This window comes from Orussus abietinus, unplaced genomic scaffold, assembly GCF_000612105.2.
Source record: "Orussus abietinus isolate OABI.00-Male unplaced genomic scaffold, Oabi_2.0 scaffold17, whole genome shotgun sequence".
In the NCBI taxonomy this organism is placed as follows: Eukaryota; Metazoa; Arthropoda; class Insecta; order Hymenoptera; family Orussidae; genus Orussus; species Orussus abietinus.
Window position 1 is genome coordinate 595687 of NW_019395988.1, and position 19573 is coordinate 615259.

The 19573-nt window shown below is 54.3% G+C and overlaps 1 protein-coding gene across 1 annotated transcript in view; it reads left to right on the forward strand.

Annotated features, from left to right (window-relative positions):
• Positions 1-14157, forward strand: part of LOC105702373 (hemicentin-2) — a 60646-nt gene extending 46489 nt beyond the window's left edge. Inside the window, exons 7-12 of the mRNA XM_012429885.2 lie at positions 66-225; positions 3118-3452; positions 4529-4898; positions 11033-11281; positions 11666-11940; positions 13401-14157. Coding sequence (XP_012285308.1) covers positions 66-225; positions 3118-3452; positions 4529-4898; positions 11033-11281; positions 11666-11940; positions 13401-13544 — 1533 coding nt within the window. The 3' untranslated portion in view covers positions 13545-14157. The remainder of the gene's footprint in view (positions 1-65; positions 226-3117; positions 3453-4528; positions 4899-11032; positions 11282-11665; positions 11941-13400) is intronic.
• Positions 14158-19573: the final 5416 nt, after the last annotated feature.

The following is a 19573-nucleotide window of genomic DNA, read 5'->3' on the forward strand; positions in this document are numbered from 1 at the left end:
AGTTGAAGATACCTCTGAAAGATCGACTGGTCGAGGCTGGAATCGCGTTTCTCTTTGTTGAGCAGGGTAAGGAGCTGAAGAACAACGCCACGGCTGGGGTCGTCCTAACCGATCATTCGTTGGTTCTTCAGGGCGTCACGCGGAACTCCGCGGGGGAGTACACCTGCCTGGCTGCCAATAGCGAAGGAAAGACAGCCAGCAACCCTGTCCCCCTTCAAGTCATGTGTAAGATGTGAAAATAATGAATTATCAGTATTTCCAAAATTTCCGCAACGAAGCACGACTGGGTTACCAGCTGACGCTTGCCGGAAATCGCTCAGAAAGATGCACTCGAAGGGATTAAAGATTCAGGGCGGATGATCTCCCGATCCCGAATTTCGGGACTCCGCTCGCGAGGCGAGGTCCCCAGGCAATTAGAGGAGGTCCTTGCAATTAGAAATACCCAAACTGGCCGAACCGCGAAACATCCCTGAGGGAGGCTCACCCTCGAAGAGTCGGGTAATTCCGGTCGAAGAAATTCATTAGAAATTCATCGACAGGGCGGGTCGAGCTAGGGAAATTAGGGAGAGTTAACTCAACGCCGATTCGCTAATTCGGAGGTTCCCGGGGCGAGTCTTCGGTAATCACTTAATCGATGGCAGCACAGGAGTTGCAAGTACAAGGACCCTAGGGAGTGCAGGACCCTTGCCGAAGACTGTAGGAGATGGCGTTGCCCTGAAAGATGCAACCGAAGGGGGAGATGCAAGAAGGGGAGACAGAAGGGTTTCGGCGAAACACCGAGCACGGGTTATTCTATTAGAATGGTAGTACCTCCGGGCAGATCTGCATCTTGTAAATGACCTAAGTGGGAAGGAAGGACTGCGATGCATATTCAATGTATGTAAAGCGAGTTTGAATATTCATGCGTGGCCGAACGCCGGCCCGGCAATGCGCTAAGCCACGCCGTGCGTCGCCGACCGTGACCAGGTCGGGTCGGGCCGGGTCGGATTTTAAGCCCGACCCTGTCGTGGCAGCGGAAGACGACTTCGATCTCACCGGCGCGTCCGCGAACTGCCTTAAGAAGCTCGTTATCCGCTGATTAGGGGCGCTGATTGAATGTCGCGAAGAATCGAAGGCTGCGCCGGCCATCGGGAGTGGGATCGCGATTTCCCGCCGTAAATCATGGGGCGAATCTACTCGTGACGTTTCCGGGGCTAAAGGAGGGAAACGAAGGAGGGAAGCGAAGGGGGGAGGACGCCCCTGGGATGCCGGAATTTCGGGCGATCGATCAAACTCGTCAGGCCTGGAAAGGGCCAGTTCTGATCTGTCATGAAGGCTGCGATTGGACCGGCGGGAAATCTTTCTCCGCTCTGGATTTAGATTTCTCCCGGCGATCCTTTATTATCGCCCCCGGGCTTATTCGCCTTTCATTCCGCCCCGTGTTCGATCGGGGGTTAAAATCAATCATACGAGTAGGGGGAAACTCGTGCCCCCGTGTCGCGCCGACTGCCTCTTGACTATTTATTTCGCCCCTTGATTCCGCTCGTTCCCTTACCCTCCCCGACGAAACCTGCGGTTTAAATCCTGACTCAAGGGACGAAGATCCTCCCGAGTCCAAATTCGCGGGATTCCTGGGAAATATTTCCCGCGGAGCTTGTTATCTTCCCAAAAGCCCGCGCTTCGAGGCCTTCGTACATGACTGGGTAATATATACTCGAGGCTGCGCGCTCGCTGATAATTATAATTAAAGGGTTCCCAGGAAAAATAGCCGCATAGGAATTACCGGTTCGGAGTTATTACGGAAACGGGACGGGTGGTGGTTAAATAGCGACGAAATCGTCGGAGCCAGCTCGGATGCGCGCTCGCGACCTCTGACCTCGTACTTGGAAAGTCGGTTTAATCATACGAGAACGGGGAGAGGCCGAGGACTGGGGAGGAACAATAAGCGCCGATGTCGGCCACGTGGAGGCGGATATAGCGGGTACATTTTCCCTCGAAGGTGCGAGCGGATGAGGGAAATGCGATTATGGCCAGGGACGCCTTCGTTTTTCCCCTTTCGTTTTCTTTTCCCCTCTTTCTCTTATTTTTCCTCTTCGCCGCGCCACCTTCAACCCCCCTTTTTTCCTGCCTTTTTTTTTTTCATTTCCCCCCGAGTTGCGCGGAATTATTGCCGGTGCGCCGGGAAATCGCGAGCAGCGTGGCCGCGCGAAAAACTTCCGCTCGCCTCCGTTTATCCGTTTTTACGCTTTTTTATCCCCCGGCCGCGATTAATCTCGAAATTAAGGCGAGACTTGCCGCGCCATCGGGCTACCGGATTTTTCTCCGTTTTCCCGGCCTCTCTGGTTCCCCTCCGACCGCAGTCGATTTTTGGCCGAGAGAGAAGTCGAATCGATCGAAACACTCCGAATACTCGTTATCGATTCCAGGTTTACGGTGCGATTTTATAATGGGCGATTCGATGGAATTTCAACTCGATGAACACCTGAGCGGATTTTTATCACTTTTGAGATTATTATTTACGACATGAAATAATTTCTGGGGCGAGGGAAAAATCCAGTTCATCGCCCTCAAATATTTGCCATCGATACCGCATAATTATCCGATTTCTATTGTTATCCCTTGGCGCGGCTCTGCTCCAGGTAATTATCCTCCATCAAAGTTTGCTATTTAGCCGGATAACTCGAGCCGCACGAGATGGTCTACTTTTGGCGCATCATCCGCCTCTTTTTCCGGATTCGATTAAAAACCCGATAGCCGCCTCGACAGAGGCTCTTTGCCGATCGTTTGAACGATTCCCGGCACTGCCGTAGACCCTGCCAATTGTTCCGACCCGACACCCGTCAAACGCTACGTTTCCTTCCTCTCGATTTCCCCCTAACAATTTTTCCAGCTTGTATATCCATGCAGCGACCCAATCGATGCCTCGTGGCCCCATGACGCAAACAGTAATTATTGAATTTAAATAAATTCCAATAATTTGGACGCAATATTTCATTGGAATGATGACAGTTCATATGAGAGAAATAATTGTTGCACCCACCCGACACCCATCGAGTTCTTATATATCCGCGACATGGCCCAATCGATGTATCCGCGAGTGTTTTTGTAAAGACTCGGTTTCCTTTTGCGGATTTGCAGACGCGCCGATCTGCAAAGAAGGGAAGAGCGAGGTGGTGGTGGGCGCCCTGAAGCAGGAGACGGTGTCCCTGATGTGCTCGGTCGAGAGCCGGCCTCCTCCTTTGACTTTCCACTGGACCTTCAACAACTCCGGGGACCTGGTGGAGGTGCCGCAGTCTCGTTACTCTCACGCCCTGGCTGCAGGGACCCCCAGCGCTGCGGACAGCCTCAAGGAGTACCAGCAGTTCCACGGCTCCCGACTCAACTACACCCCGACCACGGAAATGGATTACGGAACGGTGGCGTGCTGGGCCAGCAACCAGGTCGGCAGGCAACGAGCACCCTGCCTGTTCCAGGTACGAACCCCGGGTGTACTCCGCCCGGGGTCGGCGACCCCCTGTCGGCGCCGACGACGTTGCTTATACTTTTCGGGCACCCTCTTATTACCCGTTAATTTAGCCGGCCGTTATTTAATCCGTGCCTGCCCGAAATATGCGCCGAGAGATCGCGTGATTAACGGCGCCGATCGATCGATCGGCTCCGGACTTCGGGGAACGCGATTCGAGGGGCCTTCCGGGGTGCTTCGCACGAATCCCGAGTCGGCCGGGCCGCAGATTGGAAAAGCGAAAAAACCGACGAGAGGAGCGCCGGGGCAAGTCGCTAGGGATCCGCTGAGTATACATCTGAGTACGGACGTGGACGAGGCAAAGTGAACGTACGAGGGTGGACGATCAATCGAAATGCGGATCATTCGACACCTTGACCAAGGGTGTTCGAATGCCGTTCATTGCCTCGGACGATTTTGTTCCTTTACGAGGACGTATCCGAGTACAAGACGTTTGTTCTGCCTCACCTTGCCTTGTACGCATTCGCATTCCCCCTCGATGACGGTCAGATTTTTTTGTGTCCGCGGAATTAACTCGCTTTGGCCGCCTCGATGGCTCTGGCACGGTCAATACGGAGTGAAATTCTCCACTTCTAGGATACGCGACCGCCTTACGACTCCATCCACGAGGGAGAGCCCGCGTCCCCCTTGCTCGCTCTCGGCCCATCCGAGAGGCTCTCGTTAACGGATGAGACGAAGCTTCGCTCCTTGAATATTTAACTACCCCTAGAGAAAATATAGTCGAAACGCGTGCGCTTCGGCGTGCTCGTAAAGCCCCGCGGAAAGCGTAAGCTCGGAGTTTTTACTGCCGAGCAGTCGCAGTCAGGATTTAAATGGCAGTCCCGGGACCGGGGTCAGGGGTCGACCTCTTCAGGGTCCCGAACCGCGGCGGGCGTTTTTCACACGGGGATCGATGCACCCCACCGACGGATCCACCCCGAAGAATGGGTCCGCGGATCCGAGTCGACGCTTCCCGCCCTGCCTCCCCCATTAGATCAATGACCCGGAACTGATCGGATCTTCTGGTTCCATTTCCTTTGGTCGCAGGTTATAGCAGCTGGCCGGCCGTATCCGCTGCACAATTGCAGTGCCACGGAGATGTCATCGGCCTCGGAGCTGGAGGAGCTGGGCTCGAAGTCGGGCAGCGGCCTCACCGTCCGTTGCCTCGACGGATACGACGGAGGCTTGCCGGTCCACAGCTACCAGCTGGAGGTCCTCGCCGAAGACGTCGAGGGTGGGACCGTTACGCGCAACGAGACCATCCCTGCCGGCTCCAATGGGGCACTTTTCGACGTGGGGGGACTCTCCACCGGGAGGAGCTACAGACTCTATCTGTACGCCGTCAACGCCAAGGGCAGATCGGAACCTACGGTCCTGGAGCCGGTGACCCTGAAGGGGGTCGCGATGTACACCACCGGTGAGTCCGCTTCTTTTCTCCCCGGGTCCTAGTATTTGGCTTGAAACCCTCTCGCGATGCTAGTCAAGGGTTAAACTCGTGATGCATGCGGGGGTAGGAGAGGTTCTCCCTGCAAATTGAATCCTCCGCGCCGTTGCTTCCTGGCGAGAATCGATTTCGCATTTGGTAGCGGTGAGCCGCGGCGAGGTATCGATCGGCTGCAGGTTCGGCAGTCTTGCGGAGGAGAATTCATTAACCATGAATCCTCCGTGTGTTCGTGGAGGAAGAAATCTGGGAGAACCACCAGGTGGGACCGCGAAATTCGTCACAGCCCGGAGCGACGTCTGGTCGATTGACGTCTCGACCTGCGTCAGAATGCCCATTACCTTTCGACACTCCATTTAATGCCTTGAAATTGGTCCCGGGATTCGTCATAATTACCACCTAGGCATCGAAAGGCCAAGCCGAATCGGCGTTCCAAATATTTGGACCGGTGGATTTAAAAGAGGTCCTTTATTTTCCTATAGTTTTTTATTTATATCTCAGGCGTCTTCGATAATGGATTAGGGATTACCGCTCGTCACAATATCCGGGGCCTGGCTCGAATATGCGGTCCTTTTGATACGAAGAATATGAATGCCTTTTTTCGCATCCGTTCTCGAAACGGAGCTCAGACTGACTTTGCTGCGGTTTCCAAAGCCGGTGAATAACTCCGCCCGGCTCGGGGCGCTCGGAATCCTGGCCAGCTCCTCCCGGAACTCGGATATGAGCTCCGATATTATTTTGGCAATAATTTTAAAAGCCCTTTCCACCCTACCCCGACTGCGAGCACTTTCCGGGACGACCGCCGAAGCCTCTCCCGCGAGTGTACGAATCCGAACGACAAACATCCCGAGCAAAAAGAAGAAAGGGGAAAAAAAATTCGAAGAGCGAAGCAAAGGGGAAGACAAAAAGCGCCTATCCGTCCCGCCGTAACGTCCGTCCGTGGAAAACCGGAAGCAGAGGCCGTGCGGAATTTCTTGGGGGGCCAATCATGGGTCCAGGTCTCGCGGTTCTGGTGCAGCTTCTCGAGCGTGATACCCGCGGTCGGGGGATATGATCGCAATTGCGCAAATAGTCCGAGCGGGCGCGTCAGTATTGCAATTAGTCGGTTAACCACTGTGCCCCACCGCCGGGGGCCGGGGCGCATGTAACGCTGAACGCAGCACAACGCAACCGCAGGTATCGGGCTCTGCGGACCTTGCAATTAACAAAACAGATTACTCTCAATCAACGAACACCTAGAGGGCCTCCGGAGAGGGGGGGGGGCGAGGGGGGCACCCAACATGGCGGCGAATCTAGATCGATTCGCCCCCGTGGACGAGAGTCGCGCTCTCGATCGGACTTTCGCGTCACGCGCCCGCGAGACTCGCGAGCAATTACTCGCTCTGGCACGTGATTTCTCATCCCTGGGGACTTCGTCTTTTCCCCGGCACTCCGATTGCCGATCCAGGGCCTATCGGGTGGGTCCTCGTGCCCGGAGTGGGAAGGAATAAGCCTGGAAAGGACGACTTGCCGACCTCGGAGCTCCTCCTGGGGACCCGACCGCCATCTTGGTCCTGCATTTCAATGCGAGAAGTGCGGCGAATCGCCAGGAATATTGCTCCCACTTGAGAATATAAATTCCCGTTGATGTGCCCTGCCGGAGAGTACGTACCAAAGTAGGAGATGCAGGATTCTCGCGGTCCTCGCCTGCGGCGGCGGCGGCGGCCCTTTAGGCGGGGCGCTATATGCCCGCCGTCACGTGTCGATTAATATGCCAGAAGTGCGGCGAATTGCGAGGGATATTGCTCCCACTTGAGAATATAAATTCCCGGGATATGCTGCGCTTGAAAGTACATTGTAAAGTACATAGGTACGAGGTGTCGGACTCGGATGACGCTTGGACGTGGCGTCAACCCCTCATCGGTTGTGCGTGCTTTTGTACAGTTTACGCGGGGTGTACCGCTTAATGTATTTGTAACGCGGCAATTGTCCGCCTACTTTCACGTCGGGTCGATGTTCCTATTTTTTAACGATTGGCGGGGATTTCGGGGAATCTTTTCTTTGGTGCTTCCGCGCGACTGGCGTCCCGTCAAACGGATGGTCCCCGTTTGGTGTTGGTCGCGACCCGGGGTTAATATTGACTTAACGCGTCCGGGGCACGTACCGATGCAGCGATCGACGAAATGGAAAATAGTTTCCGGCAAGGGCCCGAGGAGGGAACGCAACGAATGCGCCGAGTCAACCTCGGGCATTCCTCGCGACGCGGATTGCTCGGCGCGAGACCGGAGGGGGACGCAGGGGTCGGCTATAATGGACTCCGGCAGCCCGAAGTACATAATGGAAAGTCATTGGTAACATACGGTCGCGGGTCAACAGAGGGTTAATTCAGTTTACCAGCGATTTCCAACGCGCCGAGCCAGCTTCCGTCGGCCCCCTCCAGAGGGGCGAGCGCCTCCACCTGACTCGCAGGGGATCGAGGGCCAGGAACGGCGACGGAGGAGGGTGCCTGGGGTGCAAATATTGATTCGGCGACCGAATCTCTCCAGTCCCGATTCGCCACAAAGAGCACTGAGCAGCCTCGGGGGTCGCCGAATTCGCAACCTCCAGGATATTACACCTTCCCCGTAATCCGGGACAAGGTCGAAGGACCTTCGGGACCCTTATTAATATCTAAAGCATTATTTTCAACGTTATCGAGACCGCCGCGAGAGTTATTACCCCTGGGAGTTCTAGGCAAGCGCGCGGCTAAATTCGGAAGAGCCCCTAAACGCACTTAGGATGCCGTTTAAGCCTCCATTTGCATTTTTGAAATATGTTCCCTGGGAGGATTCCGAACGTCCGGGGTTCGATCTCTTCAGGCATCGTCAAGGCATCCCAAGATGGGCTAGGAGGCCCAAGGGTGGCGTAACTCTCGGTACCCCTTCTTTCTCTCTCCCTCGGCCGCCATCCGGGTTGCTCCGTCCTCTCCGTGAGAGATTACAGTGATTCCGAGACATAAGGAAGCGAGGGAAAGAAGGTCGAGGCGCGTCAGCCTCCCGGCTCTCTCGGAAGAAAACTCCGGCCATTCCGTAATCTCTCATTGGGCGACCCGTAGGAAATCCATTAGGAAAATTAACCCCGGCGCGCTTCCTTTTCCCTCGGAACCCAGAACGCGTTCTGGCCGCTTTGTTCCCCATCCCCGAAGGGGAGACGGGAGGGCGCCATTTTTAAGGGCTCCCCCGAAGGTGAGGACGCGGAAGCGAACCTCGCGGGAGGTTAAAGGGTAAGAACGAGAAGCCGGGGTCTCGCAACATCCCGGACAAGGTCGCCTCGGGGATGCTCGCGGGATCTATGCTCGACGCCTTAGCATGCAATTCTTACGAGATTGGTTTCGGGTTTTCGCGGAATTGGCTCGATTTAGGGCGAATTGCTTGCGGGGGTGAAGATCGGCCGCGATCGCCCCCTCCCCCGAGTCCGTCGGCGGTCGTATCGCCCGGAAGACTATTCCGGATAAGTAATGGGGTGTCGCGAGTGTCGTGATCGATCGTCGATCGCGTCGACGAGGGTAATCAAGGGGGAGGCGTTGTCCGGAGGGGACCGCGAACGCGACGTTAATTGGAACTACCCTGGATCAAGGGATGCACTCTGGGGTCGTCCAGGCCCCTCTTCCTCATCGGCGACTTTTTTCGAACCCGCTCCTTCTGACAGAAAATAGAAAAGGTTGAAAGAAAATGAAAGAAAAAAAAAATATATAAGGGAGTCGCAAGGGGTCGATCGCCGATTCGGGAGATTTATCAAGAGTCGAGGTCCCCTTTTGGCTCCTTCCTCTTCTCGGGGCCACCGTGGAGCTCGTAATTCCCAGCGTTCACGAGGCCTTTATCGTTATTGCGCGATATCGCCGAGCGGATGATAAAGCGCGAACAATGGCGGCTCTCCTCGGCCGTGGCCGGAGACGAGGTGGAGGCTGGAGGACGGTGCGGCATCTGCAGGGGTCAGCCCCCGTCCCTGGTGCCGTGGTTTATGGTGGAAAAGTTAAATTACACGCAAAACACCCGGCGCAAACTGGGCAAATCCACTCCCGAAGAGCTGCCCCCGATTCTTGCACCTACGGGGGGTAGCGTCTCCTTAGCCTCGCGTTACCCTTCTTTACTCCGAGCGGACTTTAAATTGGTCTGCTCGCCTGTCGGCCATCAAAGTCTAATCAAACTTTAACGAGTATTAAGAGGATGCACTTTTCTCCACTTGGAGCCCTCGCCCCGGTTCGACGGATCGATCGATTGGACGCGATCGGGCGTCTCGATGAGATCGACGAACTCCGGAGGCTGGTCTCGTAGACCACACCTCTTCGCGTCGTACACGAGTCAAGAGACATCGCGGCCATTTCCCGCTAATTATCCAATATACCGTCGCACGGTCACGCTCGTAAACGGCAAATTAGGAATGGCAACGCTTGCAGGCTTCGGGGAACTGCGCCATTGTTGCCGCTAGGCTAGTGGATTATTCTCCGAAACGCCCTGCAGTTTGGAGAACGCTTCGTGGGGGGCCATGGGAACGACTCTCCTGCCGATCGTCTCGCCTTGCCCCCACAGAGATCGAAATCCCCTCTTTTCTTCCCCCTTTATAACAAGTGCAGGTAGCGCGTAGCACATAAAGAGCACAAAACGATAAGCTAAAGAAATTTGAATTTGGTAAAGGGTGGGGGTGCCAGCCATGCGCACCTCTTAAAAGGCGCATAAAAAAAAAATACAAATTCTTCCGCAGCTTCGGAAGAAATTGATTTCTTGTGTACGATGCCTCCGGAAAGTAGGAACTATATCCTCCATAATTCATGAGGGGGAACCCAGGGTTGCTAAATGCCCCAAGCCTTGCAAGAGTTCGCCGTCCACCCTAACCGCCGGTCCCGTGCCCAGAACTTCCACCCCCGAGGTCGTCGTCTTAAACAATCCAAGCAGAACTCCAATTTCTGCCGCTTGACCCTTGCACGCGAGGGGGTCTCCAAAGTTGCGATTGTTTCCGCAACTGCTCGGCACGGGGGTCGAAGTTTCTTCTTCGGCTCACCCCAAAGACGCGTTTCCGCATCCGTAGATATAAGACGTGTCCGGGGGTGGACCGGGATAAAGGGGTAGGGACATTGTTCGCGAGTCATGTCTGGGGTGGCCCCGGACGAAAAACTCAGAGTCAAGGTAAATTCGCAAATACGTTTGCTCCCCCTCCCTCATTGTCGCTGGAAATTCAAGGAAAATCCCGAGAAGTCGAGGGAATTCAAGGTACGGTCGGCGGAACCGCAGGGTCAACAAGACGAGTCTGGGCCCTGATGTGTACGAGTTTACGGCGAGGGGTGGCGGAGACGGGGCGATTCCGTCAACGGGTCGGCCAGGGTGTGCGGGGTGTGTGCGTTAATTGATGTAATTATATTCTCCTTGCGGCGGAGCACGCCGCCTCCACCCCGCCTGTAAAATCGTGGGTGTACGCGACGCAGACGGCCCTCCGCACACAACGCGCGGATATTCCGCATATCGCGACCCGCCGGCGAGACCACGCATCCGTTTATGCGCGTGTCCGAACTTTAATAGCGACGTCATAGTTGCGTGAACTGCCCTGATTGCGAAGGCATTTGTCGCTCTCGAATATGCTCGCGGAATCCGGCGCGGCGGTGGCCGCTATTTTGGAATCCCGGCCTTCCGGCGACGGTAACAATTTCCAGGGTGCGGAAGCGAGGGTGATTTTTATCGGGTTATTATCCCTAATTTCCCGGACGAAATCCGCGGCGCTTAATAATCTGGAGGGACTTTAAGCGGGAAGAACGCGCGCCGTGTTAACAATGGCGGCTCGACGGCGAAATCGAGCCCGAGATAGCCGAGGCGCGGGGGTTCCCTTCCGGAATGAGGAGCGGCTTTAATTAATATCCTGTTTATTCAGCGGAAGCTGGTTCGGCAAGTTTTTGCCTGACCGGGACCCGAGTGGGCTCGTCGGGGTGAATTGGAGCAAAGAGGGTGTCTGTCGTTCCACCGGTGGATATCGCTTAAAATCGATCGCAGGCTCCGAGGCTTCGATTTCTCGGTCCCCAATTATCCATTTTCAAACTGGTATAAAAGCAAATCGCTTGCGTAAAGAGTATCGCGTATTAATGCACATCGGTCGTCAATTTTCAGGAAATACCGACGCGGCAGTCCTGAGTCCCTTGTTGCTGGGTCTCGCTGCCACCGCCACGTTGCTGGCTCTGGCCGTGGCCGGGATTTTGGCGGCTCTTTACCGGAAGCACTCGAACACTCGAGGAGGAAGTCCAAAACACGCACCGATCGTGTGCGAGCCACCCCATGCAGGTGCCACGACACCTGTGCATCCCCAGACCAAGCAAGCGGTGGACGACATCGACCCCGACATCATCCCGAACGAGTACGGTGAGTCCCCAGGAACGTCGACCCTCGAAACGGGAATCGATCCATCCGATCGACCCCGAGTACCGAATCGATCCATCCGATGCTCCCGTAATTTGACGCGCGCCATTAATGCGCATCTTGGTAATCCAGGATGGTTCGTGTCAGCCAGGGCGAAGACCCGGTGCAATATCGAATTCGAGTCATTTAATGGTGGAGGGATAGGGCAATTCCTTCGGCTCGAAACGACGATAAATCGCGACTCTCGACTGCGACCCCTTCGGTGTTTAAACCGTACCGAAGCGTGCAACTCGACTTCGGCGACTGGATTTTAGTCGATAATGGCTGACGGTGAATTTTTTTCTTGCGCCTCGACGCAATGAAGAAGAAAAAAAAATGTGTTTTCAGAGAGGAGGCCCTTGACGTACACCCCCGTGTACAAAACTCCACCTCAGAGGAGAAGGAAAGAGCGCGGGGAGGACTCCTCCCCGGAGAAGAAGCCGATCGTCCAGCCAAATTTGGATCTGCATCCCGATCCGAGGCTGGAGGATCATTCGACCTCTCCTACGGTCGATTATTCTCGCAACCACATCGCACAGCCAAACACCTACAGCCATCCACCGACGATGGCCGACTTCAAGCAGATGGCGATGGACGCCTACAACCAGCGCAACAACCAAAACGTAAAAGCAATTCGATCCTGGATTAATACTTGCTGCAGTCGATTTATCGAGGGCAGTCCCTGATTCGAAAACCGGCTGATTCGATGCCCGACGATCCCGCAAATTTATTCGCCCTAAATTTGCCGAAATAACTTGGTCGTTATCACCCGACGGGATCGTTAGAGATTTTCTTCTTTAATTCCATCGTGCACCCGCGATTATCGCGGAAAATCGAGGAGTAGAAAATCCGAATCGCATTAACCCTTCGCCAATTATGAATATCGGAGACGATCCGGAAATAGCGTAACTGCCATCGATTCCACCCGAAAATCGAATAGCGACCCTCCACCTAAATTGGCTTCTGGTAAGAACCCCTTGCGAATGTCTTAAGCAATTCGAGTTTCGCAAGAACCCATCGCAACCGGATCTTAATGCCGAAGTCACATCCACCCCAACTTTTCCAATTTACCGCGAGCGCGAGATATCGACGCGATCAGTCAACGAAAAATCGGGGAGCGAAATAATTAGCGTTATAAAGAATCAGGGCCCTAAAAAATTTCAATCGAATTCCTAGGGATAAAGCCCTCCTTTATCGTCGAGCGTAACCAGCCTGAGTGTTCCCTACCAACCCCCAGGGAACATTTTTAATAACTCGAGCTTTCGACGACCGATTGGAAAAGCGGGTATTTTTAATGCCCGGACAAACAACCAAACCTCGGGAAATTTCCCCGGGAGCGTTGTATTTCGCGCTTTTCTTTACACAGGGTCCCATCCCGCGTGTTTGCGATTTTCCTGGAAAATCGAAAATGTCCCCAGGACGCGCGCCGCTCCGAGTCGTTGCGAATGATGATAGTTTAAAATGTTTCGGACCGGCGATCGATACTCGACCTCGCGTTTGACGCCTCTTTTTGGGGTGTTTGGAGAAATGCTCCTCGTCCTGGAAATCTTGCCATCCAGATCCAGGGAAGAATCGAAGAGCAATGGCCGCATTGGTTGCCGCGTTCAGCCGGCACGATTCCCTCGAATATTTTAAATAATCCGAGGTTCCCTCCTTGGAGGGAGGCGGATTTTAATGCGCGGAAGTCTTCCACTTTAACTTTTCCGGTTTAGCGCAACCCTGGGTTATCTACGCTCCCGTAAGTTTAATTACTTGAAGTTTTCTCGATAATTCGAAGGGGCAGCCTCGATGCGCGTAACTCGGGCCCGAGTGGGTTTCGTTTCACTTTGGCGGAGGAACGGAGTTTCGCCGAGTGGATGAATATTTTAGATCGAGGGATCCGCACTCCCGGGACGCGATTCCGTGCATTTTCGGAAACGTCGATTCCTGATTCAAAAACGCAACGTCGTTTCCAATTAGCACGGTCGAGTTAGGACTTGGACCGCTTAAAAGGGTTTCGTCGATTCGTCGACACATTTTCGTCGCAATCCATAATTGGCCCCATTTACGGTCTGACTTAAAAGATCGTCCCCTTTTGTTGCAGGTGTATTACAGCCTCCAGAGATCGGGCAAAGGACTGCCAGCGTCGATGCAGAGGCCGGTGTCGTCTTCCCTGTCGGCCCACGGGAAGTTCCACCAGCCGGAAGTGGTGACGCGAGCCAATAGGATACAAGAAAGCTGTATATAATCCCAAGGGAGTCCCCCAGGACCTGGGTCTGGAAAAACCTCAGGGCCAAGGGCAGTAATCGGCCCTTGGGACGCGTTAATCCAATCCTGGATCGAGACGACCTCGGCAGGATACCCCACGTTGGGCAAGGAGACGAAACAAAGGCTCCCTAAAAGAGTTACGAAAATCTGCCAGGTTTCGACTCACGTTGCGGAATAGTGCATACAAAAAATCTCGACGGAGAAGCTAAGCTTCTCCGAGGAAATCGGGAAACGTCCGCAAAGTGCGTCGAAATTTGGCGTTCCCGGTGTATCCTGTAGTCGTGCGTCTTGGGCTTGAGAATTTCTGGACTCTTTCCATTCACTGTACAAACTAACAAAGCTAGGAGGCTCCTCCAGGAGTGCGACTCGAGCGGAAATCGGATCCGCCCTCGAGAAGCCTCCGCGGATTCGAGGGTGGAGGAACGAGGGGGATGCCTAGGGGGCGCGTAAGTTTAACCGTTTATACGAGATTAATTTTTGTACAGAGATCAAAGATATTGTACATAGGCCTAAGTCTGACCTAGGGTAGCCGTGTTACGTCCGAATTCACGAAAAAATCTGTACGTCGACCGAGGCTCTCGGAGCGGCCGGGGAGGAAGGGGTAGCTCCGGGAGGCGAATACGGGAATAAATGCATTTCGTCTGTTTTACACTACCAAGTCGCCCGATCTCTGGTAGTCGTCGCGCCGTTTTGAACCTTCCTGTCCTCGGGAGAAGCGGGACCCCGAAGAATTCCGCGGCTACGTGAGCGGAATCGCTTCCTGGAGATCGAGCTCACGGGCCACCGATTACAGGGGCTCAATTCTTCCCCAGGCCCGAGACCTGCCCACCTATCCTCGAGTGGATCATCGGATCCATGTACTTCCTGAACTTCGAATCGAGTCCCGGCGGACGCCACGAAGGGTGAGTATCCGGTGGAAATTAATTGCCGGCGAGGTGGAGCTCCGCGAACTCGAAGTCACCATAAAACCAGGGTCCCGCCTTGCTCCTGCAATCTTATCCAGTTTCTTAATCGCTCCCATTTTTGTCCCCTGGGTAGATTATCAAGAATCGACCTAACCCCCTTAGAGTAGTCCTGGAATCGTATGAATAAATCGACGATGGTCATGTTCCCTCCAAAAACCCAGAGCCTGGTGGCCGAGGAGCATTCTGAGGTAAGCAAGAATTCAATAAAAATTGCTTAGGGTAGGTACCGAGTCGAGCCCACTTAATAATCATCGAGAAATCTGCCTTTCGAGGAATCGAGGGAAGTTAGGTCGACGTCACGTGGCCCGGGGCCGATCGGGCCATCCGGTGGATTCGAAGTGCAGTAATTTGAGCATTTCCAGGGGATCCCGGGACGTTACACTGTTTGCATACATTGTGCACCCTCGTCTTGCTAACAGGGACTAACCCAACCCCCGCGCGCCATTATTCTATATGCCGAGCGTCTCTAGGGCTGTTAAGGCGACCCACTCGCCCTCCCTCTTCGACCTAACATCCCTCCACCTCCTAACCGTGAATACACTATATAATTACGAGCCATCCGAGCATTATAATCGCGAGACTCACCCCTTGCTGCAGACGCGTCGTCGGGCGCAATTTGAGCGCCATATTGGGGATGATTACTCGCTCGCGAAGAAGTCCACCGCATTTATTTTCTGCCGTGGGGAGAATCGCGGAAAACTCCCAGAGACCTTTCCGCTCACCTTTCCGCGGACGAGAGGAAGGAAAATATTATTCCGCGCCGTGACAAGTGGTCGGACGTCTTCGCGGAACCAGGATCCCTCCGTTCGATCGCTGCGGCTTTCCGCAACGTTTTCTTTGACCCCCCCCCCCCCCGAACGGTTCGCCGTAGCGGATCGTTAACGTATTCCGCCGGGAGGGTCGATTCTTGCACGCGGAAACGCGAAAACCCCGGAAATGACGCTCTCTTGTCTCCAATTACTCCCGACCTAGGAGTATGTCCCGTGCATATTCATCGCTAACAGGGAACAATTCTCCAACCGCGACCAGTAACACGCGGAATGGAGCCGTCTCCGTGTTTTTCCAACCCCTGTCGATTGCCGTCGATCGCGGGCGACGCTTTTTGCATCCTTCCGAGACGAGGCTCCGAAAAGTCCTCGCGGAATTTCCGCAGGTTACGCGCGCGATGGATTTCGTTTGATTCCGAGCGGAAATGTTCGTGCGGAATTTCGTTTCGTTGCACCCCGGGGCGGTGTCCTAGCCTTTGCCGAATCAAAAGGGAGGAATGGCCTCGCAATAAAATATTTCTCCGGGGAATGGCCGGCCCGAAGTGCGCGTTTCTAGTTTCCTCCCCCCGCCCAGGGGGTGGCGGGGGTTAAGGCTGTAAATCGAAGATCGGCTCCAAACGAGGGAATGCCCAGGGGCGGTCGAAGTGCCCGGGGTCCCGAGTTCCTTCGACTTATTTCTTTCGAGTTTACAGTTGACCATTTTTTACGGCGAGTCATAACTATCAAGATCCAAGAAAGTCCGCGAGTTCGTTCAAGTTTTAACGCGGCTCCGGTCGAAACTTCGTCCTCTCCCTTTCTTTCCCCGGTTTCCTCTGTGACTGGTTCTTCCCCTTCTTCCGTTTTTCCTCTAGGTCTCGATTTTACTCCGGCCTCTCGAATGGCTGAAACGACGCCCGGACGAGACGCTAAGGTTAAAGCAAGAAGAGCTGGAACTCGCGGTAAACTAAGATCAGAGACCTCGGAAAATCCCAGGGTAAAAATGAGCCCACGGAAACTTCGGATTAGAGTTTCCCATCGCGAGCGCAAAGTAAAGCACCCCCTTGGCCATCGGTGATGAAAAAATCAACGAAACTCCACTTATTTTCTAATTACCCACTCTGAAGGCATCACCTACACGCGGTAAATAATTCACGGTCGTAACGAGAAACTTCACTTGTCGCAACAAACGGTGAACACTTGAAAATGGGCCGGGAATATTCTCTCTCGTTTGCGGAGACGAAAATAAAATTAATTAGGAAATAAATTATGCAAATTTGGAGATGACAGAACGAATCTCGAATTGCTCAGAGTTGGAAAAGAGGGGGCGGAACCGCCGAATAATCCGTAGTAAACGAGATCGCAAGATCTCGCGTTTCGGACGCGGAAAGCGAATCGATCGGTTCCGCGAATCCGTTCCGCGTTTTCGCGGCCTCGTGGGCGAATTTCCTGGTAGGTGCGTGCGGCTGTCGGTGATTTTCTTCACCCCTCGTAAATTTGCGTTTGGATATTGGCTCCGCACTCGGGGAGCCCCGCAACGAGAACGGCGTTTCGTCGAACGCGGTAATTCGCCGCGTACCTAGGGCGTACCATCCCGCGCAGTTTGCCCGCGGAACCGCGTGTATGCACGAGGGTGCCCTACGCGTTTCCGCACATCGAGCACGTTCGGTGCTTCCCCGTTTACCAGGGCACATGAACGTGCATCGAGAGAACCCGGGGATGCACCTGCCCTGGCAGGCTCCCGCAGATGCATCGAAGAGATTTCCAAACAACTGCAACACGATGCACCTGACTTCATGCGTAACTTTCGGTCTTCGCCCCGTAGAAGCTCGCCGAGTCGAGTTTCAGGATTGGGTTTCCACCGCTGCATTTTGGGGGTTCGTTCCGGGACAAAGTATTCGAAAAAAATGAAAAATAAAAAAGAGGGACAGGGTTCTCGAGTTCATGCAGTTTTTTTTTTTCGAAGAGAGATGGACAGGGAAAAATCCGCGGTTTAATTTATACGCAGAGGCAGGGGATTTAGCGCAGGGTGTTTACGTATCTATCTAAACACGTGCGAATACCTGCTGATGAGGCCGCTTCGAATGGAAATAAGGACGTCAAGTTGAAATGTAAATTTGCGAGGGAATAAGGGGCCCGGCGAGATCCTTGGACTCGAGGAGGGTGCAGGGTGCACCTTCCGGCTCGCATCGTCGAGGAAAAAGCCCGGTTCGAGGAGGTCTCGAGTGGGTCGGAGTTTCCTGGAGCCGAGGGTCCGCGATCCGGATAATCGGCTCGTCCTCGTCCTCGAGACATCGTCCGGGCCGTGAATCGCGGCTGAAATCGGAAAATGGGCCTCTGAAAGGGGTACTCGCGGTATTGAGGCGAGCTTTTCGCGAGTCCCCGCCGAAAACTGTATCGTCGGGGCGAGGGCGAAAGCGCGGCCGGAGAGACAGAAGGGAGGAGAGCTTTCGTAAATTCGAAAGCGCAGAAATTCGCGGTCCATTGCGACGAGCGCTCGAATCAGCCTCGAAAGCCGGGTCGAAAGCGGCTAAGCGAGGTGGCGCTCCATGAAATTTTCCTTCCTCCGTGTTCATAACGGACCACTGCGGCTGAAATCCGCGAGGCTTCCCGTTTCCCTCTGGGTGGAGGCGCGAGATGCTCCAAATCTCCCCCCAGAATTTACATTTATTAATACCTCATGGACGTCGGTCCATTTTTCGAGACAGAACCTGGACCCAATTCTCTAGTTCGTACGATCAACTTTTGCGGGCGGAATTAACGACTTTCAAATGTTGCCCAATTACGCGACTTCGCAATAATGCACAATTTTTCATGGGAATCAATTCGTGTGGGAAAAAAAAATTCAACTCGAGAAAACGACCCCAGATCACCCTCGTCCGCGGTTCCGAATGGTCCATGGCGGCAGAGAAATGCTCTCTCGTTTCCATCCCTTGCAGCGAGAGGAATCTCCTCCTAGGGTGGTTCGAAGGCGTCTGAGGGAGCAACTCAGGCTTAGAAGTCGCGAATGTGCGACCCCTTCTCCATCCCCTACCCTCTCGTCGCCCAACGACGTTGCGTCACTGGCGGGGGTAGTAAATAGCATTAGCAAGTCAACTAGCGCCTTGCTTCTCCCGGGTACTTAGTTCTTGAGATTCGAGTTAATTTATACAAGTGGTACACTGTAACGCAGTTACGGGTCCGCCGCGCGTCACGGTTGGTTTTAGTTTTCGGCGGAGACCCGGGGGCGTCTTAAAGCGCGCGAAAAGCCACCCCCACGGGGGTGGAGAGAGGAAAGGTGTTAGGGGAAAGCCGAGGAAAATCGGGATCCCGGTCTCCGTATACTTAAAATAGTTCGGCCGCCACTCGTTAATCGGCCGAGCGCGGCATTAAGTACTCGTAGGGGTGGAATTTCGAACCGAGCCACCCCCGACGCGACTTAACGATATTCATGCGGAACTTACGCTCATTTACATTTACGAGTGCGATCCCGGTGCCTCGGGACTGGAGAATCATCGAGGGTAGAGGGGGGAGCCAAAACTCTGCGGTGCCAAAATTTGAAATCAACCCCTTATGGGTGGAAGGACGGTGGAAGGGTGCTTTCGGGGCGGTGATTCCTCCCGAAGTTTTCTTAAATCCTCTGGAAAGTGAACCTCTTTTCGCAAGGTATTTTATATTTGCGGAGGGGGTGAACTTTCGACGAGGTTGGATCGACCACCCCTAATCGCGGGGAGGGAACGTTCGACGACATTGTGCTCCGCAGCCCGGGGGATTTACACAAGGGGGTGGGTGAAATCGCCCGGAAAATCGGGAAGTCACTCGAAATTAGGGGGCGTCTTTTCGTGAGTTTGCAAAGGGGGTGGCACGAGCGGTCGTTAAAAGCGTGGCTCGTCTTTCCCGGATTCCGGGCTGGCCACACCTCGACGAGAAGGGAAACGCCTAACGATCTCGTTAATTATTGTCGCGGGCACTTTGATGTCGGCCAACATCTTACTTCTTTCTCCGGGCAGGAATATCGCGAGTAAGCGTCACCCCCGGTTCTACGCGATCTGGAACAACATTTCCCTCCCCCGTGATTAATTATCCTTTTAATTGTTCCGAGTGAAGTGGCGCTCGTTTTGCACGCGCGACAATGGGGTCGAAACGACCCTTAGATCCGCTGGCTCTTTTGAGGGATCGCGAGCGATCAACCCCTTCTCCCCAGAGGTTGATCGCTCGCGACAGGGTGGAGGGGACTCTCCGCGTCCCTGACGCGGGATGCAAATATTTAATTAAACCCGCGGCATATGCGCCCACCACGGTCAGGGTTGTCTCTGCGGATA